Source organism: Lepeophtheirus salmonis, chromosome 2 (genome assembly GCF_016086655.4).
Source record: "Lepeophtheirus salmonis chromosome 2, UVic_Lsal_1.4, whole genome shotgun sequence".
Lineage (NCBI taxonomy): Eukaryota > Metazoa > Arthropoda > Copepoda > Siphonostomatoida > Caligidae > Lepeophtheirus > Lepeophtheirus salmonis.
Genome location: NC_052132.2, coordinates 31,066,766 through 31,087,483, shown reverse-complemented (window position 1 = coordinate 31,087,483; position 20,718 = coordinate 31,066,766). Strand labels below are relative to the sequence as shown.

Here is a 20,718-nt window from a genome sequence, read left to right as displayed (position 1 = left end):
AATCATTTTATTTCACCTTATCTTCATTAATTTTAATGTAAATTTTATGACTGTAAAGTAGACCTGTTCAAATTATAACTTTTTTTTCCAACCTTTTAATATTTGACTTATTCTCGTTCTGCAAGGTCTACTGAAACTAAATATACCAGTGATTTGGACTTTGGACCACGACTATAAAAATTCATTGTAGGTGGCCCTGAAAAAACTGTAGCTTCACAATGGCTTATTATCGTATAGCATTGATATGGGTATTTAATCAAAGCCAACAAACTGTGCTTCCATTTGTATAACTCTGGTTATTGACCTTTTATCTGTGCCCTGGTGTAAATTTTACCCAAGATTTAAAAAATGCTTGTTTTTTAAAAAAATTCGCTGTCTTTTTAGGGTTTCAACTAAGTTATTATTATCTTGACGTATATGAATGCAAAAATAGAATAAAATACAAGAAATTCATTTTTCCCACTATAACAATATAATATAAAATACTAATTGCTAAGTCACTCATGAGTTTTACACTTCTTTCAGAAACATCATTGGTCACTTTTACCGACTTCACAAACTCCCAGACTGCTCCATAGTTTTTATTTATTCCCCAGGTATCAACCGGTGTAATAAGCCAGTCACTTTTCAATCCGAGAGCGTCAAAAAAAAAAAAAAAAATGTGACTCAGGTCCTACCAAGTCAATGAGAGATGTAGTTTGATTAATGACTGGAATAACTGGCGTGCCTTTTCTATAAGACACCATCTTTTCGGTTTTTGATAGCTTTATTGCAGCTTTTGTTTTATATGCGATGTGAACTCTTGTGAACTGAATAAGGGGATTGTTATTAATTCTTGAGTCAGATACCAACCATAATTTCTCATTTTTTCAGAGCAGAGGTTGCAAGTTCATTATCCGAATGTTGATAGAGAAGTATCTTCTTAATCAATTGCAAATCGTGGATAGGAGCATCGGTGGCAGATTTTGCTGGTATCCAGTACTTTTTATTACATAAAGCCAGGAATTTATTTAGTATCTCTAGTTTAATGATGGTGTCCTTTTCGTATTTTAGTCCATTTGAAAGCATTAACAATTTCATTGCCTATATATTCTTGGTCATTCAACGGGCTTGATGAATTGCACCAGACTTGGTCTAAAGGATACCTCGACTAAGTTTCTTACTGATAATAATCAGACACAGCTCTGCTACTTCTCTGAAGTCTGCGTTTGGAGATTTCATCTTTAAAATATTGTTTATGGAATTAACTGATTTTTTCTTCATGGGGCTCAAATCTTTTTCAACATTGGCTAAAATTATTGGATTGTCCTTATCTAACATGTACCAAATTTTTTTTCTCTTATATATGATGTCGGCAAGTGAAGTAAAAACTTTTCACCCAATTATGTCTTCAATCAGTCTTGCTGTACCGTTGTTGATTTCACTATTGGTAGTTATTGTATCAAATCCTAGACCAAAAACGGTGTTTTTCAGGTTCCATATTTCCAATAGGTCTAATGTAGCATTGCATTGTTGAAGTTCGATCAAAACTGTTATGAAAGTGTAATGTTCTACGAACACCACCAACAGACAGAAGCAACGGACCGGAGTAAAGTCAATAAGAACACCTTTGGATTGGGGGTACAATCATACACTAAAACATATATTCAATAAGGGATTACATTTAAAAGGATGTACATAGTATATAACTATTAAAATATAACAACTCGTAAAACACAAGGTACATTACTATCTATTTAAAACAAATCCCTACGTCATGATCTAAAAGTAAATAAAAGACAATACATTACAGAAAGGAACACCGAGGAATTTCCCTTACTCGTACTGAGGAGCCTCTGAGACGAGTAGAGCATGACTATTAACAGGGCAATTCTTACCAAGAGCGCTCCTTAAAAGTTTGTCATCCCGTGTTATGTTCAGTATTTTGGCAGATTTTCCTTAAAAGTTAAATGATTTTTTTGGTATTTTACTTTATTTTATTCTTATTTTGTATACGTCAAGATAATAATAACTTGGGAGAATACCTAAAATGACAGGGGAAAAAAATTTAAAAAACAATCATTTTTTTATATCTAGTGTAAAATGTACACAAATAAAGTGTTAATAATATATTTATACAAATTGAAGCACAGTTTATTGGCTTTGATTTGATACACATATCAATGCTATACGATAAGCCATTGCAAAGCTATAGACCAAAGTTATTTTTGCCTTTTTAGAGCTCCCAACAATAAGTTTTCAAGACCTATGCGGCAGGCATCACCGTGGTCCAAAATCCAAATGAGTAGTATATTTGGTTTCTATAGACCTGACAGAACGGGAAAAATTCAAATATTAAGAGGTTTTGAAAAAAAAGTTGAAATTTGAAGAGGTTTACTATACAGTAAATATATATATATTTTTTTTTTTTTTTTTTTTTTGGGGGGGCTGAGGGGCTTGACTTTTTTGATATTTTTTTAACCCACAGCTGCTTACTAATAATTAATTTTTTTTTTGAAAAAAATTTCAAAAATAAAATTCAATAAGTTTTATTTTTTTGAAATTTTTTAAAAATCTTTAGCTATTTACAAAAAATTAAATTTTTTGGAATTTCTGTTTTTCAAAAATCTACAACTGTTCACAAAAGTTAATTTTTTTAAATATCAAATTTTTAATTTTTGGAGAAAATTTTTAAAAATTCACAGCTATTTACAGAAAATTAAATTTTTTGGATTTTTTTTTTTCAAAAATCCATAATTGCTCACAAATATTAAATTTTTGGTAAAAAATTTCAAATATTGAATTTTTTGAGAAAAAAATTCAAAAATTCACAGCTGGGAATAGCTATGGAACTTTCCAAAAATAAATTTTCTTTAATAAAGGAAAAATTCTTTTTTTTTTGGGGGAAGCTAAGGCCCCCAGCATACTCCTGTCTACGCCCCTACTGTAGCATTTTTGGATATTGGAGATGAGCAAATTTTGAAAATAGTGTTGTGTCGGTCCTGAAAGAAATTAAAATCGATCCCTCCTGACGTCATTGAGGGTTACCCATTTCTATATTTATTTATATGTATAATATAATTAATTACATAAGTAAGTAGTTATATAATATGTTCTTATTATATTAGGGTGTCCGGTAAATTGATTGTGGTAAAAAAGTTGCTGAAAATTTCGTTGGCGTACAAACGTTGCATGATAAAATGGTGTTGTACATTATCTTTGTAAGACAAACTTATTTAATATAATTTTATTTGTTGTGAATAGCTGAGGATTTTTGATTTTTGTTTCTAAAAACTGTGATATTTGAAATTATTTTTAAAAAATCTAAATGTTTTTGAATATGGAAAGTATTTTCAAAGTTTTTTTTCAAAAAAATTATGAAATCTACTAACTTACCCCCCTCTCCGAAAAAATAGTATATATAACCCTGCGGACGGACCTGTATCGTGTACAGTTTCATTGTAATTAGTTTATATGATTAAATATAAACCATAGCTCACAGGCTGTGTACAGGTGAAGTCTGGACTTCAAGGCAGTAAAAACTTCAAGGGCGACACGTTTCTAAGTATTAAGGATATCTTCCAATATCCCAATATACATTTTGGCCCACAGGTAAAGCAGGTGAAATGTTGAGCCCCAAGGAAGGTTAAATATATCCACCACTGCTTCCCTGAGTAGCAAGGAACCCTTAAATTATCCCAAAATACAGCTCAGCACGCAGGTAGTGCAGGTGAACTGTATGGCCCTAAGGCAGTTTAAACTCCACTACCGCCACATTTCAAAGCATAAACGACTCCTTGTAATATCCCAAAATACACCACTGCCAACGTGGTGTGCAAATGAACCACTGTGAGTATATTATGGGATATTATGTTAACCTTATATTGAAAACATGATTATTTTTTGCAATATATCTCAGTTGCATTGGAAATTGTCTATGCTTTAATATATATCTCATTAGGAAACATATTCCTAGGATCGGTCTCAAGACTGGACTGGAGAAAATAAATAGTGTTCGACACAACACTGATTTTAACCGTCCCGTGTTATAATTGTCCCCTGTCTACCCTAAATAGTATTGTTTCATTTTTTTTTTAAATTAAAAAATGTCTATATCATGAAAAAAAAGTAACTGAACTGCTTATAATCTGAGTTGATGGCAACTAATTATAAATGATGGAAAACTCATTCTCAAAATGATGACTCAAGATATAAATGTAATAAAATCCTTATTAAAACATATTTTCTCAAATATCCCTTATTGAGTGAGTGGTATATATATGTAGATCCAGTTTTGACTAATGCACATTATAAATACATTTGAGAGCATTAATTAAGTTTACTCGGCATTTCAATAGTCGTTATGTGAGTTCTTTTACCCTTAATGTCATTAAGGGTAAAATGACTTTTTTCAAATCACAACAATTAAATAAAGAATCATATTTCCATATATACAAAAAGTTTACGAGATGAACTATTTTTAAGTTAAAGATGCTACGATATATATAAGGTTAAAAGGGTTAATTCAATAACTCAACTGTCGTTAAGTTTGAAGAAAAAAATAATGAATATAAAAAAATAAAAACGAAGACAAGACAAAATGTACGGGGGATGTGTCACGTGAACGGCAAAAGACTCTTACACACATCATTTTAAAATGATGTAAACAAGGCAACAAATACATTAGTTTAAATCAGTCTTCCGAATTTATGAGTGAACCAACAATGTTAGAAGTTCCATATGTCAATTTGTTAACTAAAGAATAAGAAGTCAACTTTTACATGATATGAGTTAATCAAAAGAGAATGACAAGCTGGGGATGTTAATACCTGCTTCAGCTTCTCTAGATTGTCATTGTCTCGAAAACAACTCCCATCTTTATAAATAGTTTAATACACACATTGGTATGTACATATACTTTTATTTCATTAAATCCTATCAAAAGGCTTTAATCTTATTTTATTCAACATATCTAGTCCAACGCTATAAACTATGTAGCGAAATCCCCTGCTTACGTGAAATTGGTTTTCGTCCGTAAGATGTCGCTTTTTATGATACCACAGACGATATTTATTGATCATTTTTTCTCATGACGCTTATAATTTTGTCTTCCCTTCGCAGAACCACCATTGAATTCTACAGACAACGAATATAGCTTGTTTTCCTTTATAATTCGGCCTGATAATTTCAGGTCACTAGACAGGGGCATCTGGAGGGTGTAGGCTATAGGGGGTATAGCCCTCCCCTCCAAAGTTAAGGAATTTTTGTTGTTAGACCGGGAAAAATTAAAAATTATCGCTTAAGAAGAAAAAACTTAATGAGAAAACAGGGGTCAATTTTTTTTTTGGAAGGACTTCTTTTCTTTAAAAAAAAGAAAGTAATTATACATATAATCTTGTAAACACCCCTGCTAGAATTCCATGGCATAGCTCCGCTCCAATAGGGCATGAGCCAACTTAAAAAATATATATAATATCTGCAAGGTGGTATGACAGTCTGTAGCTTCTCTCAAAATTGGTGCATTCTAGTAATAATTTTCACAGCACCCTCTATGTGTATACATATTCTATTCTTTATTAAATAATATTATCATTCTGGGAGTTATATTATTTTGCCACACGACGGCGCCACTCTTTGTCGCTGTGTTTATTAAAGAATATAAATAAACAATTGTCATTCTCACTTAGACATACATTGATCACGTGATCTTTGTTTCGCTATTTGGTTAATTATAGCTTTGATGTAGTCTAAGTTATGTATTGAATGTAATATTACGCATGCTCCGTTAAAAACATTTGTTTAAAGAAGCAAATGTGGGTGACACGTGAAAGTATGAGAGAGGGATGTATAAGTATATACATATGTATATTTCTCTTAAGTATACGCTTCATGAGTTACTGCTAGCTTTCAGGATGTAATAAACTTGTTTTATTTCCATTCAAAATTTGAATCATTGAAATGATAGTTATACAATTAAGACGAGAGTAAAGTAATATATTCAACATACAACGATTAACTTTTCTAGGAAGCCTTAACATAAATTGTAGAAAATCAATCCTTTCAGAAGTCAAAATACCTACATATAAACATTCTATTGCAATCAGGAATGTATCTATATTGTAATATTTGTTTTCATTGGACAGTTATTGATTCTACGAGTAGACCTCATAATTAATCATTATCTAATGCATACTTTAACTAAGAATATGTGTCTTCATATATCTAAATATTTGAGTCATAACGATTTATTAACATTCAAAATGAATAATGTACTAACACTTCCTCCTTGGTGGTGTAAAATATTAAGATGAAGAGGTCAAAGGTATCTTTCAAGAGGCAAAATGTTGTACTATTTAATAAATTTTATTGTTAAAGAAAAAGGATATTTATCTTTTTGCAAAATAGAATCGTCCGACAATTATGAACCTGTCAAACAACATATTAATTTTTCTTTCTTGATATAATTTGGTTTCTCTACCGTACCTACAAACAATTTCGCTTTGAATCAGTCACATAGGAAAATATGGATTGGACAGATATTTTTCTCAGTTGTTGATGCCGTCAAATATGTTTTTACAAAGAATTCTTGCGCTGAACAAAAGCAAGGGATTTTTCTTTTAAAGCCGAAAGTTTGTTGACCAAAAAATGGTAAATATATAATCAATCACTTCAGATCTTGTATAGAATCATCATATACTTCTTTAAAAAATGAAAAGTTAAATTAAAAAAAATATCCTCAAATGTTAAATACAGTTAGTATCGCACATTAAGGAATTTGAAGCGCCCTCTATGTTGTTAATATACAAATTTATTACTACTATAATTTGAATGGTTTGATCAATTACAACGGCGTCAACTTTTTCTTCACATGATCATTCTATGTTTTTTAGATTTTATTGTTTTATTTATTATACAAACATCGCTAGAACAGGGATCACTATATACATGGAGAGTGCACTTCTTTTCAGAAAAAACATAGGTTGACATCATGGTTAATAGAAATACAAGGTTATACCATAACGCGTGTACGAATGATGTTTGACTTCCACCACACTTTTAATTTTGACGTCATAGTAGATGAGTAGTTGTGTGTTTTGTTCAAATCTCTTTTCCCTGCCCATCAGTCGGTACGTTAGAGTAAATTGGAAACTCTAGCAATCCCAAATACATGATTGTCTAAGCTTGTATTTATGTTAACCTTGGGTTGACATAAACAGTCATCTTTAGTATATCTATGTGGCATCTATTTGTATATAAGATTATACAAAGATATCCTAAAGATGATTGTTTATGTCAACTTATGTATTTTATGAAAAGAAGTGCACTCTCTCTGTAAATATTACTCCCTGGTTAGAATGACGTCATACAATGTTTATCAGTAAATCAGTTTTTTGAATTTTCATTATCAGAATGATATCTTCAACACATCAACAACTTCTATGAATGTAAAGTTCGTCAGCTGCCCATTTTTATATGCTATTGATCCGTACATGTCAGACCTGGAGAGTAACCAAGGGGCAATTGCCTCCACTTTAGAAAAAAAACACAATATTAATGCTCTGTGATTATGGTACAATCAAAATGCAGAGGTGAACAAAAAGTACTTCGAATGTACTTTAGCAGTAAGTACATTTAAAAGAAAGTACTGAAGTACTACTTCTAAAGATGCCACCACGTAATTGAACCTGCAAGTGGGGGCTAACATGGTGTGGGTGACAAAGAATTTCTTTTGATGTATGTTTGCTGACTTTACATAGCAACAAAGCACCCTCAGTAGTTTGGTGCTTCATGTGCTTTGTCTTATATTTCTACTACAAACAGCAACAGAAAATGGGAGGAGGGAGAAATGCAAAAAAACATATCATTTTCTAATCTACTCAAAATATACTGAAAAACTTTGAGGTAATTGGAATTTTAATAATGATTAATTAATTCAGTATGTATTACTAGAGGAGGGTCCTCAGGGGGTGGACTGGAGGAACTGTACCCCCATTAAGTATTTTTTGATTTTTACCTTAATTTTTTTTGGGTAAGTATGAAAAATTTTTACGCGAAAATAGTAATATTTTTTTTCTTTTTCCAATAAATGTAATTTTCTGTGCATAGCTACGGATTTTTGAAATTTTTTAATTTTTATTTTCCTGAAAAATTTTATATGAATAGCTTCGGATTTTTGAAATTTTTTATGAATAGCAATAGATTTTTGAATATTTTTGAGTAAAATTTCAATTTTTGGATTTTTTTTTCAGAAAATTCCCCCCTCCCATAAATATATATATAATTCTGCAAACGCCCCTATACCATAAGTACGTGTATGTGGATTTCAGTTCTGACCATTCTTAATAGTTAAATAACTGGTAATTTGAACTGAGACTACATAAAAATAAGAACAAATAAAACTGATGAACATTTTGAAATATTATATGAAAAAAGTACAAACAATGAAAATAATACATAAAAATTCTACATATAATCTATCGATTCCCTCGTCCTCTTGGCTATTTCATAATTGATTCCTTTTCATAAATAAAAGAAGTAATAAGTAGGATTGTGCCCTTATCGGTCTAGCGGGACAAGCAGTTCCAGTTCTTTAACCGCTAGAAACGGAACCGACAATGTCGAACCCAGACCACAATATATTGTTTATCCGTCTCGGTTCCTGTGGTTATTTTCATTTGTTGTATTTTTTGGTATATTTATAACTAAAAATAATATTTTATCTACATAATTTATTTAAATGAAACGCGTTGTTACAAAAATAAACGGAACAAAATGCAGGTCCGCTACTGTGCTTGTTGGGGCCCTATAATATAATATTTCTTAAGGCCAATGGTTCCCTAAGTTTTACTATGCCCCTTCACTAATACTTTTTTTAGCTAAGGTCCATTTATACAAAACATTTGTACCATGTATGTGGAAAGTTAAAACGATTGTCTTAAGCAACCTTAACTTTCAGTGCCCTTTTGGAAGTTTGGGCACAATGAACTCTGCGGATAAGAAAGCTACGGCTCTGTTTGTAGCTAATATACTTTCCTGGGTCCGAATTTTCTATAGCGATGTCACTTGTTTTAAGTGCCTGTTACCAAACTGAGGATGTATAAAAAAGAACCGACTGCTGGGAAGAAACCCATTTTTTGATAAAACACGCAATCCCTCATATACTATGACGTCAATGTTAAAAAACATCGTGTAAGTCAAACATCATTCGTTATGGTATAAAATTGTATTTCTATCAGGCTTGGATATTCAACAGAAAAATGAACGGTGATCATGATTTTTGTTCATTTTTGAACGAATGAACGGGGGAAAAAATGAATGGCGTTCATTTTGTCGTTCATTTTTTTATTGTTTCTAAGGAGTTGTTATGTTTAAAAAGTTGTTTCCAAAGATTACTTCTTTTTTCCCTTCTTCATTATGGATATAATTATGATTGTCTTTGGGGGCCCCTAAAATAAAATTAATTTATGTAATTTGACGGGATACTTAAAAATAATATGTAAGGTAGCAATTTTTTTGGTGCCCTGAAGTGATTTATCTCAGTGCTATACTGTTAGGACCAAGGAGGGTGTAATGAATAACATTTCGAAATTCTTAATAATGTAATAAAGTGGTTTTGGTTCCTATTTAACGATATTACATATCAGCTCTGGACGTAACCAATCAGTTACAGAATTCGACTGAAAAATAATTATTTGCAACAGTTTACAATTTATATTATTAATGATTTAAAAAAAATTATAGTAAGTATTTTCTTTAGAAAATCATAAGGATAAGGCAAATCAACAAGGGACCTATTTCCTAATTCCTTAATTTTAAGAGCACCCTTAATCGTTGGTTGGCTGATTTAATTCAAGTTTTTACCGATAGTAAAAATAGATCATAAGGATAATTTATATAATGAATTTTATTAACTTTATTTTTAAATTGACAATGATTTACCATCAGTGGTAGCTTATAACGGGCAATTTTTTTTTCTATAAAAAAAATTACGGGGCTCAAATCAGTTAAATAGTTGAGGTTACGCCTTGCCTATAGTAAATATAATTACAGACGTGCCCTCTTATCAGGGAGATTGATACAATTTCAGCAAACATACAATATAAGTTGAGACTATTAAGTATTACTCATTATGAGCAGGGCTCTCAACCAACAGAGGCCCAGAGTGAAACTATATATATTTTTAGAGAAACTCTATTACAAGGGTTATATCTTTAATTTTAATACTATCTATATTAAAACCACGCAAAGTTTGTCCGCCTCCTTGCCTTTGAAAGACTCATTTTTGACGAAAATGTGTAGCTAAAGGTCATAACTTTATATTTAAAAAAAAAAGATAATTTTTATTATGATGATAAATTTTTGCTCCTTTGAGTCTAATTGGCTACACACGCAAAGGGTTAACAATTATACTTTTTGATAGAAATCGACAATAACTTGCCAAAAAATACGGATGTAATTTACACTCAATTTTGAGAATATTCATTCCAGCTTACATTTAATTTGACAGGTCAAATATGAAAAAAATGATTGTGACTTTAGCACCTAGCATGTGTTTTTAAAACCAATTTCATGTACGCCTAATATGTAATAATTCTGCCCAATGCAGGGTACTACTCCCTCTAGAACATTTATATTTACAAGCTACATATGACTTTACTGGATTTATTGTCTTGTAGTCGTGGGAATATTCAGTTTTATCGATCCACAAGAAGTTTATTCTTTCATGTTTGCTTTTTTGTAACTAAGCATGCTTGTTATTCTCTAAAAAAAAATAAAGTACTTCTTATCCATTATTTGTATTAAAAGATTACATCATTGATATAAAATTTAATTATCCACATCCCAGTACTGTAAATCTTTCATTTAAAATTACTCATCTCATTTTTGAGTTGCATCTTGTAAAAAATCTATATTTGTACATATTATTCATTATAAATACTCAAAAAATATTCTATATACTAGTGTTGGGCTTCTGTCTGGAAATCCTAAGCCGGTCTGAAACCGTTATGACTTTTAGAGGACCGAACTAATTTGAGAATTTAAAGAAGTTTGGTCTGAACTGGTCTCAAAGAAAAATTCGGTCTGGATCGATCTTAAAAAGATCAGTATTAGGAAATTAAATGTCTTTCTTTAGTAGAAATTTAAGAAAAGTTTCTTTTTTGTCATAACTACAATGAAATTAAATGATTGTAAGGAGGAACAATTCTAGCACTAAGGAATTAATAAGTTGATAAAATCATTTAAGATCTTTTAGGTGAAATTTCCTTAAGAACAAATCAATCAGTTGACCAGGTAATAGAAACAAATGACACAATACCCTATCCCACCGAGATTATTAATTCTACGTTGCTACTTAGAATGCTTCCAAATGAGGTGTTATTAAAATTTGGTGTTGTAATAATTTTGTTAAGAAATGTAGATGTGTACAAGCTTTTTTATGATACAATATTTATTTTTAAAAAGATGATGTTTAATCTTTTAATAGCAATCATAATTATGGGCAAAACATTTTTTTATCCATGCATTCACCGTGTCAACCCAATTAGTTAAAAAATTTATGAAACTATAGTTTCCTGTGATTTGAGTTAGTTTTTTTTATTCATACAGAAAAGTTGCATCAAACAGATATAACTTTTCTAAATGTTTTGGGTTTGTTATGAGCATTAATAAGGTCCATTTATAAAACTCCGAATTTACTGGATTTGATGCTTTGTAGTCTTGGGAACATTCATCTTAATCGTCCCAACAAAACTTTTTTTTAAAAAAAGAGTTAAAAATGAAAGAATGAACGGAAAAAAGTGAAAGAATGAACGGGGAAAAAATAAAAGAATGAACAGAAAGAAAGTGGAAGAATGAACGACGAACGAAAATTTTTTCAGAAAATGAACGAATGAACAAAAAAAGTGTGTACAGATCCAAGCCTGATTTTTTGATTTTTTTAAACTATCAAAAATAAATATAAATGTATTGCTACGCTTTACATAAAATAAATCTAAGTAATATTATAAGAAAGTATTGAATAAAATACCATGTCTGATTGACTTATTAGGCAAAGTAGATGATTTCAAGTCTTTTTTCTTTTGGGAGGAAAGGTTGTGTCATACAATAAAGGTAGCGACGTGATGTATGTTCGAATTCTGAAGTGAAAGTGATAGTTTATTCTCTCTGAGTACTATCCTGGGATTACTTTAGATTGGACAATTAATTTACAAGGACACCTCTAGCATTGAAGCTCTTGGAAAAAAGAAAAACTCTTTTAGGAACGATGAAAAAAATTCGGAAGGAACTAAATATTGATATGGTCAAAGTTAACTAGAATGAACTATTTGAAAGTAATTTTTTATAAGAAACCGATTCCAATGCAATTTCTGTACGATACAAATGTAAAAAATAAAAAAAAAAGGTTTCCGTCTATTATTATCCACCATACACAATGATCCACACATAGATAAACATTCTGCCAAGAAAAAACCAGAAATTATTTTTTACTGTATTAAAAACAAGGTTGGGGTCGATTGTACAAACTTGATGACCAACTATTTTAGTACTCAGTCTGGTTGTTTCCGATGGCCACACCAAAGTCTGGAGGAATATCCTGGATGGGACCATACTGGACTGGAACGTGCTCCTAATTAAGGACCTATACAACACTAGTAACAAGTCGTTCTTGCTAGTTGCTCCTGAGTCAAAAGTCAATTTGAATTTCAATCGATTAAAACGAATCCATCTATTCGTCTCCTTGCCTCAGTTTTCCAATTTTATTCTGAATGAGTTTCTAAGCGAGTATGGACTGGCTCTCCAAATCTTCATTTACATGGCAATTTTAAATAAGTTCAATCCTCGTCGGAATTTGTTTCTTTAATGACCAAGGACTGACTCCTCAAGATAACGAAAAGGATCAGGATCTTTGAAGATAAAGCAAATATGGTCAGTTCAATAACTATTTTCTACCTCCTAAATAAAGACAACGACATCTGTCAACATCAAGCATGGAGATTGAACAGAAAAATCAACAGTGTTCACGCTTTCCGTTCATTTTTGAACGAATGAACGATGGTTGAGGAGAAAAAATGAATAGTGTTCATTTTCTTCTTGAATTGTATTGTTCTTAATAAATATTTTTTTCAAAGATTTCTACAATTCTAATTATTAAATTATGTTTTGAGGTTTCCTAAAACAAAATATATATATTTTGAAAAATTATGGATCTAATTTTGTTTGTATCATTATCAATTTCTATGTAAATTGATTACTTTTTATGAAATGTTTCGTAGCACACCATTCGCAATTCACTTGACTATGAAATAGGTATTTACCGATGATGTAAATATACTTTTTAAGAGGTTTTGTGGCAACCAATCTGATTGTTTCGTATTTTTACTATTAAAATAAACAAAAATCCTTCCTGTAAGAGCGTAACAACTTCCACACGTGAGACCATGTCTAATCAGGAAACAAAGAGGATCGAAATTGCAGCCCTCCTCCGAGCGGGAGTGTCTCATAACAACATTAAGGAACAGGTTGGTGCCTCATTGAAGACAATTTACAAGCGGAGGATTATTTGAAGATTCTGGCGTCTAAGGTCCTTCCGTGGATCAAATCCATAGTCGGCAACTCTCCTTGGGTTTTTCAACAAGATGGAGCACCCGCCCACGCTTCCAAGAAAGCTCAGGAGTGGCTCAAGGACAACATGACCTTTTGGCCCAAGGACTACTGGCCCCCTCAGAGCCCAGATCTGAACACACTAGACTTCTCTATCTAGGCGCACGTGGAGACCAAGGCCTGAAAAAAACGAAACAAGAACATAAATGCCTTAAAGGCTGCTGTCAACAAGGCCTGGTCCTCCATGGACGCCGATTACATCCAGCAAGTCTGTGGCAGCTTCAGACGTCGCCTGACCAGTGTCATTGAGTCAAATGGTGGCTACATTGATTAAATTTGATCACAGACTATTTTATTATTCTAAAAATGTATGAATAAATTGTGTCTCAAGTCATTCGAAATGTCATTATTGTCCGCGATATGTTCTGAACAAAAATCGGTAAATAATTCTGCACGGCCCGGTATAGGTTAGATTGAAGCTCAATTTTGTACGTAACCATTCATTTCATATTGTCATTACTAAATACTTTAATAAAATTAGCATTTTATTTAAAACACGATAGTGAATGTATTGTAAAATCAAATACATTCATACGGATGCTTGTAAATATGTAAGATAGCAATTTTTTAGTCCCGAAATTATTGGTCTAAGATTATGTATCATGTATCAGATCATGTCTTTTTTTTTTAAATATACCACCAAATTAAAAACTTCAATCAAATTGAAAGTGAATTTTTATTGAGTTCCTTACAGTTATATATGAAGTAAATATATTAAAATAATACGGTAAAATATAATAATAATTTAAGTATGTTTTTAAATGGGTCAGCATTCTGAAATAAACATAATAACTACAATTTTTTGTATGTAACGTGATTATTATTATTCTCTAATTGCATAGGTAAGTAAAATTGTAGAATCTAATGTTTTTTGAATAATGGTTAACACTTAATTATTATTTAGTTAAGATTTCATAGATCATTCCTTTAGATATACTAAAAGTGATTGTTTATGTCAACCTATGTATTTTCTGAAAAGACGTGCACTCTCCATATATATAGTGCTCCAGACTAAGGCCAAGTGAGATGAATCCAAGAAAAGAGCTATTCGTGAGCTATTTAATCTCCGTTGAGAGTAAAAGTAGATGCAGTAGAGAAATAAGAGGCTACCCACCATCCTCGGACAAGAGCTATGATTCATCAATAAATATTCTTTTCTTTAGTGATGGAGTTTTTTTCCATTTTTTCCAGCCTCAACTAATGCAACGACTGTGATTAATTAATGTGCCACTTTAGACTAAACATCCTAGATCCGTGATTCCTTTACTCCTTAGGTATAATATATAAACAGTAATAAACATATATAAAGATTACAGATTACTTTACTGATCGATATACAACAGTAAAACTCAAACCAATAATAGAAAAACAATAAAAGACGGCGAAGATGTCATGCGACTAAATCTCCTGGAGGAAAAATTACCATTGGCAAAAATGTAGGAGGCGAAAATACCGGTAACGGTTGCAAACAACTTTACAGACAAAGGTTTAAATTTTTTTGAATAAATATTAAGTCAGCCCTATTTTTTATTAAGATGATAGTGTCATAGTAATTTATATTAACCATCTCATTTTAAGAATTTATCTGTAAAAATAATCAAATGATAAGTCTTGTGTAGAACTTTATTGAAAATCTAAAACTGATCGTAGCCCTGGTAAAGAATAAGATTAAAAATTGTAAACTGCGCATTTTTGACAATGAAACAATTCAAGGACTATAATTTGGGGAGAAGGAAGTCAAATTCCAAACTTAACCTAAAATTAGACAGCATACAAAATACTTTTTTAAATGGAAAACCAATTTTATGATATTTGGTCCAGTGACACCCTAATCTCTAAAACAAACGATGAAGATTTGATTAAGCTGGAGAGGGTAGTCAGCCGTGCTTGATTCCTAATAATTATATAAATTGTAACCACTGTAAATGTACATAAATAAATGATACTTTATATAAAGAGTTATTTAGTGCTCAATACTCTTATTGTTCCAAAATTTATTCGAATATGGTAGAATATCTTTATTTAAGAAAAATGAAAAATGCATTATTCAATCACCATTCCAGTTATTTCTTGAATAAAGTCTAGATGTGATGTCATACGTGCATATCCATTGATACCTCCAACACATTTAGGATTAGTCACAAATCGGTTGACTCCAATTTGCATATACTTTCCATCTTCCATTTCGTAGTTAAGAGGGCCACCGCTGTCACCAAAGCAGATAGCCTTTCCTGGATTTGAATCAGTACAGATAACACCTCGCCAATTGCATTCAATAACTTTTACATTTTTAGCAAAATATAATTCGGGGTAAGTTGTTCTATCAAAACTATTAATACCCCATCCCGTTATGGTTGTCGATTTGCCAACAAAAGTAATATTAGCATCTTCACGTGTTGGTAAGCAAACGGGTCGGACATATTCATTTAATTCCAAAGGACTCTCCAATTTGATTAAAGCAAAGTCTCCAGTCGACGATACGTGAATTTCAGAACTGTTTCGGGTTTGCATATTTGGTTCATATGCACCATCTGCAATACTATGAACGCCAACACGAACTTTGGCACCCTCAAGAGGTATTATACAATGCTTAGCAGTTATAATCCAATTTTCATCCAAAACAGAACCAGTGCAAGCACCAAAGGTATATACAGAAGCTAGCCATGGAAACTGATTCCTTGCTGCTTCCTGTCCTCCAACAATTTTTGAATCCGCTAAAGGTTTGTTTTCCAAACCACAAGTATCTGGATATTTTGGATTAGCCAAAGCAGATGCAATGATAGCCAAGAATACTAATGTCCTCATGGTTACGTAAACTATTTCGATATAATACTTGATTTCTATTTTCTAAGCATATTTATACAAAATTGACTAATGAGAAAAATATCTTTATCAATTAATATAAATAAAAGGATTATTTCATATAGATTAACTAAATTAATATTTACTTAGTTTTTCTTAAAGTAAATGTATAATAGCACGGCGTTAATTATATTTTATAAAGGAATATATCTTAAAAAACAACAACAACAAAAAACAACAGAAAAAAACCCAAGAACCGTTGGTAGAAAGCAAATTCAATTCATTGGTCCACTAGACAGATGTTTGTTGGATTTCCAATACCTATGTAATATAATTACTTAACATATAAATAACTTTATTTTTTAAATACATATATAGTCTTTTATCTTGGGCAGGAGAGGGTTAAAGAAACATTTGTGTGTTTTAATCCCCTAAAAGGAGGCTAATGACACCATGGTGATAATAACACCAACAGCAGCGATTGGGCAATAGTTCCAAATCTCAAAAAATGGTGAACAAACAGTTATAAAATGATGTCCAGCTTTATAAACAAGTGATACACCAATGTATTACCAATTCATATTTTTTTGAAATTTGGACACTTCTACTCAATATTATGAATTACTGTACTTTAGTTTTCTGTTAAATGTCTATTTAAATCTCATAATTTAAGTTTAAGCATAAACACGTACGTAAAATAGACAAAAACTTCACAAGAAGAGTAACCTAATTTTGAGATCCCACCCTGACAGATATGATAACAAGAAACACCTGTATTTTTAACACCGTCATACCCCTAGATTAGTAGAACATTTTTCCAAAGTTTCATTATCATAAGAATTCTTGATCAAGTATATTTCCGATTTTTTAAAATATTTTTAAATATAAATTGAGATTAAAAGACATTTTCAATATTCTATTTTTGATTTCATTTTTAGAATTATCACGGTTCAAAATTGTCAAGTACCAAATTTCAAACAGTAAGCTCATTTGGATATTAAAAAATATACAAGAAACATTGGCGTCCGATAATAAAGCATTAAAGTAACACTGAAAAGTTTGGTCTAAAAAGAGACTAAAACGAGTGTTTATCTCATCAACGACTAAGAATTATGTTTGAAATTTGGGACACCTGATCTACTCATAAATTTCAACATGTGCGCCAAAAGTTGGGTAAAAATTGATATCGGTAGAATTAGCTTCTTACCCAGTTGATCAAGATATCTCTGATATCCGAACTTCAAAACATGGATACGTAACATTTCGTAATGTGGATGTATAGGAAGGACGTAGAATTGAAAGTTATCTCAAAAATGGGCGTTCCTGTTCTCTAGGACCATTGGATCCATTTGGGAAAAAAAAATCCTTGTTTTAATGGTAATTTAATGAAAGAACAAATGGTGTTGAAACATTTTATGGAGAACATAATGAAGGATCTGGTAAAGAGTTGCATCTCATTATGACCTTAACCTTTAACCCATGTCTTCCAGAGTCAGTTTAAACTGATAAAGCCTTTTATCTAGCTTATACGTATTTTTTTAATACATATTACTTTACATTTCAGAATTATATGTAATAATATGATATTCAATTGCCGATAATTGTGTTTTTTGATCTAAATATTCTGTAATTATATTTAAAAATATTTATTGGAAACGAAAAATTATTTATACAAATTCCAATTGATTTTAAAAAGATGATAAATGTTATCATATAAATGATTAACTAACCCATATTGTCTCTGGAGAAAAGAATTTTTCTAAATAGAAACAGTACCAGGTGCGACAAAAATTCTTTACACTTTCAATTTAAAACTTTATCAAGATATATTTCAGCAAACAGTTGTAATAGGGTATGTCAATAACATCAAAATAACTAATATGATGTCTTGCTGTCTTAATCATCGATGTAGCCCCCTTTGGCAGCAATGATGGATTCCTGGTGGCTACGGAAAGCTTTGCACCTATTGTGGGTGTAGTCCTCAGACATGGCATCCCAGTGCTGGTTGACACAGTCCTTGAGGTTGTTAATAGTTAGTCTGGACCCATGGCAATCTCCATTAGTCTGTTGCCAGCGTCCAAAAGTGTGCGGACCGAAATTCACTAGTCACGTTCAGATAGCATTTTCTTGTCTTCTAAGACACTTAGGAAGAAGTAGCTTTTTCATCTGACCGGAACTATTTTACTGCATCCACAAAAACCTTGATTTATGTAGCAGAAACGAAATGTAAAGATTTTTTGCGCACCCGGTATATCCTACGAAAATCGATTTTTTACAGGGTTTTATTCATAATTCAATTTTGATATCTTCGTTCATGGTGAAGTTTGAGGAGGACAAAAGTCGTGGGAAAGTACTTTTTACGAAAAATCGTTTCAATGAAATAATGAAGTTTTGTATTGAGCAAACAATGATGAATTGGAACCTTCCGATAAATTTGCGGTAAAAATGGTCAAGAAAAACTCAATCAAGAATTTTATTTCAGAAAAGAATGTAAGTATCGATGAATCAATGGTACCTTATTATCTACGTCATAGCTATACACAGTACATCCAAATGAGTGTTTGGGGCAACACCACTTTGTTACACCCTACAATTTTATCCGTATGCAGGAAGAGACTGTTATTATAACAAAGATGTAGTAATGAATAACTTCTTTACAAGTCCTAAACTTTTGAAATTGTTAAAAATTGAAAGTTATTGCTGCAACGAGAACAACTCTACCTAATAAAATTGGCAATACACCCTTGATCACAGTCGATATATGAAAACAAAAAAAAAGAGTTAGAGGAAGCTCTTTTCTAGTAAATGGTCTTTTACTGTTGCTTCAACATTATATGGAAAGGAACCAGTAAAAATGTCATGTCAGTACATCAATGAAAAAGGTGGTTGATTCAAGATAGAACAGCCAAACGCAATTACGGTTTATAATAAATATTTGGGTGGAATTGACAGATTAGGCCAGGTGTAGGCAACCTTTGAGACATGGAGTGCCAACTTCATCATTTCTAATAAATGAGTATGCCACCATGAACAATAACGGTAAACAACACACACAAACTACGGGGATATCTTCTAATTTGCACGTGCCACTAAATATTCCTCCACTTGCCATAGGTTGCTGACCCCTGCATTAGGCCAAAATTTGAGCAAGTATATGATTAATTTACGAAGTAAAAAGTGTTGGTGGCCTCTTTTCCTATTTTGTGTAGATGCATCAGTCAATAATGTCTATCAAATATACTGTTTGCCGCCTCTAGCCAAAAGACTAAAAAAAAAAAATTGAGCTTTTAGGATTTAAGAGATAAATAGTGGAAGTATACCATAAAAGATTCGAATCAGTATGTCTTCAACACCCGAAACAAAACAAAAAAGTAAATTTTCATAATCACTATCACAAAGTTGACCATTGGTTTATCAAAGTAAATCAGAGGTGATCTGCAAAATGTTTCAAAACCAGTAAATATTATTATCGAAAATGCAACATTGGACTCCATCCTGATTGTTTCAAGGAATTTTACATAAAATAATTCAAATAAGTATCATATGTATTTAGTTATCAATATATAAATATCCATATCAAGATAGAAATAAATTTGTATTGAATGTCTAATCTTGTTTTTCATCACATAAAAAGTATAGACAAAAAAATTTGGACTTTTGGACTAATTTTTATTCATTATTTTATGAAAAGGGAGAAGGATACGCGTACTTATCCGGTCAGTGTCAGTTTAAACAGACGCAAAGAAATCAGGCCCTTAAGGCACCCAAAAATGTCCAAATTTATACACAAAACATAATTTTACATGTAACACGCCAAAATCTATCAAATCTTTAAATTTTGACACAAAAATCTTAGTTGGGATAATATGGGGTAAATGTTAGGGAAAAAACACCGTTTCATAGTAGTAAAATATCGATAAAAAAAAAGATATATAGAATTTTGTTTTTCCAATTAATAATTACCTATTTAGCGTGTTTTTATTCGAAAAAACTATTATTTTGTGTGATCTGATTCGAAGGATCAAATTCTCATGAATGTGACTCGGCTCAAGAAGTTCTCTCTTTTCTTCCATATTTGAACTTTCAATTATAATAGAAAATTAATAATTTAACAAGACTCATGTTCAAAAATGTACTTGACTGCCTAAGAAAGGAATAATTTGCATAGAGTATATTTTAATATCTGTTTCAATGTACACAGAAATGTATTTTATTTATTTGTTATTATAAATATATTTTTTCTTGAAATTTGGTTCAATTAATCACTAAATGAAC

At 31.3% G+C, this 20,718-nt stretch overlaps 2 protein-coding genes and 1 long non-coding RNA gene across 4 annotated transcripts in view; 1 reads left to right on the top strand and 2 right to left on the bottom strand.

The window, feature by feature from the left end:
* Positions 1-20,718, bottom strand: part of LOC121113675 (esterase E4) — a 111,040-nt gene that overhangs the window by 5,815 nt on the left and 84,507 nt on the right. The gene's annotated exons all lie outside the window — the stretch shown is intronic.
* On the top strand, positions 4,611-11,085 carry LOC121113676 (uncharacterized). The gene is made up of 4 exons (XR_005863095.2): positions 4,611-4,883; positions 4,956-6,627; positions 7,389-7,881; positions 10,942-11,085. It is a non-coding gene; the product is annotated as an uncharacterized lncRNA (long non-coding RNA).
* On the bottom strand, positions 15,251-16,686 carry LOC121113677 (chymotrypsin-like elastase family member 2A). The gene has a single exon (XM_040707521.2). It carries the CDS (start codon positions 16,444-16,446, stop codon positions 15,685-15,687), a length of 762 nt encoding a protein of 253 aa, XP_040563455.1. The 5' UTR covers positions 16,447-16,686; the 3' UTR covers positions 15,251-15,684.

Bases quoted from the DNA above. Each gene is read 5' to 3' on its own strand.
- LOC121113677 (XM_040707521.2), bottom strand. From the start codon at position 16,446: ATGAGGACATTAGTATTCTTGGCTATCATTGCATCTGCTTTGGCTAAT.